The 8,903-nt window shown below is 42.4% G+C and overlaps 1 protein-coding gene across 1 annotated transcript; it reads left to right on the forward strand.

Moving 5' to 3' along the window:
* Positions 1-204: 204 nt before the first annotated feature.
* LOC100687934 (uncharacterized protein C2orf16-like) lies at positions 205-1,803 on the forward strand (the record flags this gene model as incomplete). The annotated part of the gene is given in 4 exon segments (XM_038562398.1): positions 205-554; positions 556-614; positions 617-671; positions 673-1,803. Coding segments are annotated over 4 exon segments (516 nt in total), but the record flags the coding sequence as incomplete, so codon positions are not given.
* Between the last annotated feature and the right edge of the window lie 7,100 nt (positions 1,804-8,903).

The following is an 8,903-nucleotide window of genomic DNA, read 5'->3' on the forward strand; positions in this document are numbered from 1 at the left end:
CATTGCAGTCCTCCTCAAAAGAGCCATCACAGTCCCTCTGAGAGGAGACATCACAGTCTCTGAAAAAAGCCATCGCTGTGTCTCTGAGAGGAGTCCTCAGTCTTTCTGAGAGGAGCCCTTGCAGTTTCTCTGGAAGGAGCCATCACAGTGCCTCTGAAACAGCCATTGCAGTCCTTCTCAGAAGAGCCATCACAGTGCCTCTGAAACAGCCATCGCAGTCCTTCTCAGAACAGCCATCACAGTCCCTCTGAGAGGAGCCATCACAATCTCTATGTAAGGAGCCATTAGAGCCCTTCTGCGAGGAGATGTTGCAGTCCTTCTGAGAGTAGACGTCGCAGTCCCTCTGAGAGTGGCCATCGCAGTCCCTCTGAGAGGAGCCATCAAAGTCCTTCTCAGAGGAGCCATCAGAGTCTCTCCAAAAGGAGCCATCAGGGTCCCTCCAAGAGGAAATTTTGCAGTCCTTCTGAGAGAAGATTTTGCAGTCCCTCTGAGAGAAGCCCTCGAAGTTCTTCTCAGGAGAGTCATCACAGTCCCTCTGAGAGGAGCCATCACAGTCTCTGAAAAAAGCCATCGCAGTCTCTCTGAGAGGAGCCATCGAAGTGCCTCTGAAAGGAGTCATGCAGTCCTCCTCAAAGGAGCCATCACAGTCCCTCCGAGACGAGACATCACTGTCTCTGAAAAAAGCCATCGCAGTCTCTCTGAGAGGAGTCCTCAGTCCTTCTGAGAGGAGCCCTTGCAGTCTCTCTGGAAGGAACATTCACAGTGCCTCTGAAACAGCCATTGCAGTCCTTTTCAGAAGAGCCATCACAGTGCCTCTGAGAGGAGCCATCGCAGTCCCTATGTAAGGAGCCATCAGAGCCCTTCTGCGAGAAGATGTTGCAGTCCCTCTGAGAGTAGCATCAGCAGTCCCTCTGAGAGGAGCCATCAAAGTCCTTCTCAGAGGAGCCATCACAGTCTCTCCAAAAGGAGCCATCAGGGTCCCTCCAAGAGGAAATTTCGCAGTTCTTCTGATAGAAGATGTCGCAGTCCCTCTGAGAGGAGCAATCGCGGTCTCCTTCAGAAAACTTATCACAGTCCCTTAGAGGGGAGAGGACATGGCTTTTTAAAACAATTTTTTAAAATTTTTATTTATTTATGATAGTCACACACACACACACACACAGAGGCAGAGACACAGGCAGAGGGAGAAGCAGGCTCCATGCACCGGGAGCACGATGTGGGATTCCATCCCGGGTCTCCAGGATCGCGCCCTGGGCCAAAGGCAGGCGCTGAACTACTGAGCCACCCAGGGTTTCCGAACATGGCTTTTTTGAGAGAAGACTGCAGGGGTCCTCTGAAAGGAGCAGTTGCAGTTCCTCAGAGAGAACTCCTTGCAGTACCTCTGAGAGGAGTGGATCCAGTCACTCTTAGAGGCAAGACACAATCATTCTGAGCAGAAGCAGCACAGCCCCTCTGAGAGGGGCCAACAGAGTTAGCCTGAGAAGACCCATTTCAGTCCCTGTAAGAGAACCTGTCAGGGTTCTGCTAAGGAGAGACTCAAGCACAGCTCCCGTAAGGAGAGGCTCAGGCATAGTTCATCTAAAGATTTCAAGGGTTATTCAAACATGTCTGTTAGAGACCACACACAAAATACCCCAAAGCAGGGCAAATTTAGAGGCATAAATCTAACAGATGAGAAGAGATCCGCCCCCATTATCCATTGACTGGCTCAAGTCTTCGGCGAGCTAACCTTTTCCTGGCTTTCCTGCTCAGCCACTGTCTCCAATACCTGCACCCTCAGCAAAGAGCATCAATGCTTGTGTATCCGTGGGGGGAGGGAGGGCGGGAATGGGTTTGTAATTTCTCTAAGATAAATAAAGGGGCAATCAATAATTGATCTCCATCTAGAAAGATCACTCGTCGTACTGGGTGGGGAATGAAGGGTGGAGGGGCTTTCGGTGTCGGGCAAAGCGATAGAGCGGCAGTTAGGGGTTCCGAGGCCAGGTTGGGGCTCCAAGCCCCACCTACAGTTTCCCGGGGCGGGGTCTCAGAGGAGGAAGGCGCGTCACTCACTCCGGCCGCAGCCCCCTCGGAAGCTGCCAGGCGGAAGTAGACGTTCAGACTTGGGATTGGCGGCGCCAACTGCACATCCGGGAGACGAGAGGAGAGCGGAAGTGGCGTTGGTCTGGCCGGAGGCCTTGGATGGATTTGTTAGGCGTGGAGAGGGAGTGATGTCTTCCAGACTCGGTGCAGTACCCGCCGTGAGTTTCTCAGTTTGACCGTTATGCTTTACGGGGAGCGCTGTGGAGCCCGCAGCACGCGGTCCCTTGCTTTTGTCCCATGCTCAGAATTGGTTTTCTCAGAGCCCATCATAGGCCCCACCCTTCTAGGTCAGATCTACCTGTCTCCCTCTTTTCCCACCCACTTATCGCTGACTTGTTCCCCACCTCTCTGGACTCAGTTTCTCGCCAGATTGCTATTAATTTCTATTCCTTTTGTATACCCAGTACATTCCATATCCGTTGTCCTCACTTTTCGCCTCCCTTTAGAATCTTTACCTGGGACAGGGCTTTGGGAATGGGGGAGATGATAGACTACGGTGTTGTCACCTGCCTTAACTCAGTTGGAAGACAAGACGGCACACTTTCCTTAAGAGGTCTTACCTTTTTCCGTTTGAGGTAGCTGCCAGGGGAGAGCTTCATTTCTTCTGGGCACAGGGGGATTTCTTTTTTTTTTCTCTTTCTTTTGTGGTAAGGGTTCAGAGGTTTCTAGCAATTCACTCATGTGCTTGCGATTTGCTAGACGCCGGAACCCACATCCTTTAAGCAGCAGAGGAGCACGAAGATCGTGGGAGCTAAGAAGTAAGTGAGATTTTCTGGGGTTCATTGACTTTTGAGCACTTGAAGTGTGGCCAGTGTGGTTGAGGAACTGAATTTTTCATTGTATTTAATCTTAACTTTAAATAGCCACCTGTAGTTAGTGCCTACCTGATAGGACAGTGATCTAAACCTAATGTAGGGGAGAAGAACCTAGCTTGCAAAGAAAAGCACAAATTATATTAAAAATGGAATGTATGACTTAGTGTACCTTGCATGTCCTCAGACATCAAATATATACTCATGAATACATTGATGAACAAGGGAAGGATGGATAAAAATGGTTGTAAGAAATCCTTTTATTTTCAGACTGTTTGGCTTTAAGACTGGTTTATTATTTCGTAGACCGTGCTAACCTTTTCCGTTTTTGTTAGTACAAAAGGGGTTCTTATTAACTAGATACTCTTTGGAAGGAATTAATTCAGATAACATTTGCTGAATATCTGTTATGTGCCAGCTGTGTAGTAGGTTAGATATACAGATAAAACACAGAATACTCTAAAAGGGGAGATAGGCAAATACATCAACATGATTCGGTGTAAGTAAATATTTTTAAATAGGAATTTATTTATTTATTTATTTTTTTAAAATATTTTTTTAAATTGTTATTTATTTATGATAGTCACAGAGAGAGAGAGAGAGGCGCAGAGACACAGGCAGAGGGAGAAGCAGGCTCCATGCACCGGGAGCCCGACGTGGGATTCGATCCCGGGTCTCCAGGATCGCGCCCTGGGCCAAAGGCAGGCGCCAAACCGCTGCGCCACCCAGGGATCCCTAAATAGGAATTTAATATAGTATTTGGGGATGGGGAGTGATAGTTCAGAATGGAAGAGTTGCCAGAGCAAGTTACTCCTAAACAGACTTGAAAGTTATTATTCCTTAATAATGCAGTTAGCCAGAAAGAAAAGGTATTTCTTCATAGAGAAATAGAATGTGTGAACAGCTAAAAGCATTAAATGGAATAGCAAGTGGGTAATGGTTAAAAAAATAAAAAGATTAATAGGTCCTTATCTTTAATCTGAATCAAAATCATTGGAATTAGGGCATAGGAATCCTTTTTTTTTTTTTTAAAGATTCATTCATTCATTCATTCATTCGAGACAGAGAGATGCAGAGACATAGGCAAGGCGAGAAGCAGGTTCCCTGCAAGGAACCTGATGCAGGACTTGATCCCAGGATCCCGGGATCATGTCCTGAGCCGAAGGCAAATGCTCAACTATTGAGCCATCCAGGCGTCCCAGGAATCCTTTCTAACTGACTTTCTAGGAGATTGTGGAGTTTGAGAACCATTGGTGAGAGGTGAGACCAGAAGGGACTAGAGAATGAAACCCTAGAGAACATCAGCATTTAAGGATTGGGTAGGATGAACAGAGGTGGGCAACCCAGGTGGCTCAGCGGGTTAGCGCTGCCTTAGGCCCAGGGCCTGATCCCCGGGATCCAGGCCCACGTCAGGCTCCCTGTATGGGGCCAGCTTCTCACTCTGCCTGTGTCTGTGTCTCTGCATCTCTCTCTCTCTGTCTCTCAGGAATAAATAAAATCTTAAAAAAAAAAAAAGAACAGAGGCTGCAAAGGAAATTGAGAAGAACAAAAATAATTTTGTAATGAAGTCTTAAGTAGTTCCACCTGGAGAATGAACTAGAGTCTCTGAAAAATTCTTGATAGGGCAGAAAGGAGTTTGAAAATTGGTTAAACTTTTCACTCTTGTGATTAGAAGCTGAGACTGGGGGAGAGTGCCATAGTCAACAAATTATAAAGTCACTACAATTAAGATCCTATTATTTAAAACAAAATCATTTTCTTGCCATATTTATGGAAAGGGAAGTTTAGGATTAATATGAGATTTTGTAAGCAATCAAGTACCCTCATTTGACAAGTATTGTAAAACACTCGTTTTTGTTGAGTCCTTTGGAAATAAAAGAGACCTAGGGGGAGTGATTTCTTAACCACGTTGATTAATTCCTAAGATGTTAATCATGCTGATCATATGAAGTATTGTTTTTTTAGTTGTTGTTTTTAATGTGCTTGTGCCTATTCATGAGAAGGGATATGGGTATATTTGAGTCCTACACTGACAGTGAAGAAATTCCTATGGTGACAGTTTACTAAGAGGAGTCAGAGGGGACTTGACTCTTATTGGCCTCTTGATACTAGCAAGTCTTCCAAGTAGAGATTTTTCCCATTGTTTTGGATGGTGGGTTTTGGTCCTAGAGTACTGCTAATTCCTGTTAAAATTTTTTATACTTTTACTGAGGTATCATTGAATTACAATAGAATGCATCTTTACAGTATACATATTTAAAGCATACAGTATGATCAGCTCTTTTTTTTTTACATTTTTTTTTTAAAGATTGTGTTATTTATTCATGAGACACACTGAGAAAGAGAAAGAGAGAGAGAGAGAGAGTCAGAGACACAGGCAGAGGGAGAAGCAGGCTCCATGCAGGGAGCCTGACGTGGGACTTGATCCCGGGTCTCCAGGATCAGGCCCTGTGCTGAAGGCGGCGCTAAACGGCTGAGCCACCCCAGCTGCCCTTTTTTTACATTTTTTAAATTTAAATTCAATTTGTCAACATAGAGTATAACACCCAGTGCTCATCCCATCAAGTACCCTCCTCATTGCCCATCTCCCAGTTACCCCATCCCCCCCACCAACCTCCCCTTTTTCAATCCTTTGTTTGTTTCTCAATTAGGAGTCTCATGGTTTGTCTTCCTTTCTAATTTTTCCCACTCAATTCCCCCCTTTCCCTTATAATCCTTTTCACTATTTCTTATATTACATGTATGAGTGAAACCATACTGATTAGCTTTGACATATGTAAATAACCGTAACAGTGTCACCACAGTCCAGATAACATTTCTATCCCTCCCCCAAGTTTTTTTTTGGTTCCTTTGTCATCCATTCCTTTCTCTACTCCTGTTCCCAGACAACACTGACCTTTCTTTCTGTCACCATACAGTGGTTTGCATGTTCTAGTATTTTATATAAATGAAATCGGGTAGTATGTTCTATTTTTGCATGATTTTTTTTCATTCAAAATAATGGTTTTGAATGAGAACTAATTTTTATTGCTGAATAGAATTTCATTATAGATATACCATGATTTGTTTAGCCATCTTCCTTGATGGACATTTGGGTTATTTTCATTCTGGGAGTATTAAAGTAAAGCTGTTCTGAACATCCATGAGCACATCTCTGTGTGGGAAATATTTTTTTTCTTTTTCTCTTGATAAATACCTGAGATGATACTGTTTTACCAAGATATGCCATCTTAGGTTGATTGGTCATGTCTGGAGTATGTTAAACTTTTAAAAAAAATTGCCTGTTTTCTAAATTGGTGGTATAATTTTATATTACTACCAGCAGTGTATAGGAATAAGTCTTTACTTTTAGCCAATTTTAAGGGTGTATAGTGGTGTTTCATTGTGATTTTAGTTAACATTTTCCTGATGAATAGTGATATAGAACATCTGTTCATGTGCTTAATTAGCCTTTCATATATCTTCTGGGAAGTACCTGTTCATATCTTTTGCCCATTTAAAGATTTTGTTTTTGGGGTTCCTGGGTGGCTCAGCAGTTGAGCGTCTACCTTTGGCTCAGGGTGTAATCCCCGAGTCCGGGGATCCCAGGATTGAGTCCTGCATCGGGCTTCCTGTATGGAGCCTGCTTCTCCCTCTGCCTGTGTCTCTGCCTCTCTCTGTGTCTCTCATGAATACATAAATAAAATCTTAAAAAAGAAATAAAGATTTTGTTATTTATTTACTTGATAGAATATGAGAGAAGGAATGAACACAAGTAGGGAGAGGGGTAGAGGGAGAAGCCGACTCTTTGCCAAGCAGGAAGCCTGACTTGGGGCTTGATCCCAGGACTGGATCATGACCTGAGCTGAAGACAGAAGCTTAACCGAGACACCCAAGCACCCCTCTTTGGCCCATTTAAAAAAGTTGAGTTGTCTGTCTTGCTATGGAATTGTAGTATTTTTAAAAATTATATTCTGAATACAGTATCTTTGATAGATGTGTCTTGAATATTTTCTTCCAGTCTCTGGTTTGCATTTTATTTTTCTTAATGGTATTTGTATGTATGTATGTATGTATGTATGTATGTATGTATGTATTATTTACTTTTAAAGATTATTTACTTTTAAAACACTGAGCCACCCAGGCATCCCTTTAATGGTGTGTTTTAAAGATCAGTAGTGTTAATCCAATCATGAAATGGGCAAAAGACATGACAGAAATTTCACAGAGGAAGACATAGACATGGCCAACAAGCACATGAGAAAATGCTCCGCATCACTTGCCATCAGGGAAATATAAATCAAAACCACAATGAGATACCACCTCACACCCATGAGAATGGGGAAAGTTAACAAGGCAGGAAACCACAAATGTTGCAGAGGATGTGGAGAAAGGGGAACCCCCCTACACTGTTGGTGGGGATGTGAACTGGTGCAGTCACTCTGGAAAACTGCGTGGAGGTTCCTCAGAGTTAAAAATAGATTTGCCCTAGGACCCAGCAATTGCACTGCTGGGGTTTCACCCCAAAGATACAGATGCAGTGAAATGGCATGACTCCTGCACCCCAATGTATATAGCAGCAATGTCCACAATAGCCAAACTGTGGGAGGAGCCTTGGTGTCCATTGAAAGATGAATGGATAAAGAAGATGTGGTCTATATATACAATGGAATATTACTCAGCCATTAGAAATGACAAATACCCACCGTTTGCTTCGACGTGGATGGAACTGGAGGGTATTATGCTGAGTGAAGTAAGTCAGAGGACAGACATTATATGGTCTCATTTATTTGGGGAATATAAAAAATAGTGAAAGGAATTAAAGGAGAAAGGTGAGAAAATGAGTGGGAAATATCAGTGAGGATGACAGAATATGAGAGACACCTAACTGGGAAACAAGGGGTGGTGGAAAGGGAGGTGGGCCAGGGGTTGGGGTGACTGGGTGATGGGCACTGAGGGGGACATCTGACAGGGTGAGCACTGGTTATGCTATATGTTGGCAAATCGAACTCCAATAAAAAAAATACAATAAATTAAAAAAAATTAATTAATTTTAAAAATCAATAGTTTTATTTATTTTTTAAAGATTTAGTGTTTAGTTTACCAAGAAAAGGGATGAGCAGAGGGAGAGAATTCTGAGCAGACTCCCAGCTGTGTGTGGGGCCCAACTTGAGGCTCTATCCCAGGACTCTGAGATCATGACATGACCTCAGCTGAAGCCACTCAATTAACTTAGCACCGAGGCGCCTTGAAGACCAACAGTTTTAATTTATCATCAAAAATAATTAAATGTTATTTTTTCCTTCTATATGTCATGCTTTTTTTGTATGTATTTGAGAAAACCTTGCCATCCCCATTTGCAAAGATTTTCTCCTTTTCTAGACTTTTAGGTTTTACATTAGATATATAACTCGTTTAGAGTTAATTTTTTGTGCATGGTGTGTCCTAAGAATCAATGCCAATTTCTTTAAATTTTGTATATTCTGTTGTTAAGACTTTCTTTTCCTTATTCAATTGCATTGGCACCTTGGTCAGTAATTATGTAAACGTATATATGTGTGGGTCTGTTTCCGGACTTCTTATTCTGTTCCGCTGGTGTATATATCTATCTTTTTGCCAATACTAAAACTGTCTTGATACTGTGAGATTAGAGTAAGTCTTGAAATCAGATGGGGTAAGTCATCTAACTCTATTGTTCTTTTTAAAAGTTTGTTTATTTATTCTAGTTTCTTTGTCTTTTTACATAAATTCTAGAGTTAGTTTGTCAATTTCTATAAAAAGAAGCATGCTGGAGTATTGATGAGTATTATATATTGAATCAGTATATCAGTTTGGGGAGAATTGCAATTTTAACAATACTGAGTTTTCTGACTTATGAGCATGCTGTATTTTTCCTTTATTTAGATCCCTAACTTCTCTCACCAACATGCTGTAGTTTTCATTATAAGAGTCTTGGTTATCTTTTGTTCGATTTGTTCTTAGGTGTTTTTTTTGTGTGTGTGTTTTTAATATTACTGTAAATAATAACTT

This window comes from Canis lupus, chromosome 17 (assembly GCF_011100685.1).
Source record: "Canis lupus familiaris isolate Mischka breed German Shepherd chromosome 17, alternate assembly UU_Cfam_GSD_1.0, whole genome shotgun sequence".
NCBI lineage: Eukaryota > Metazoa > Chordata > Mammalia > Carnivora > Canidae > Canis > Canis lupus.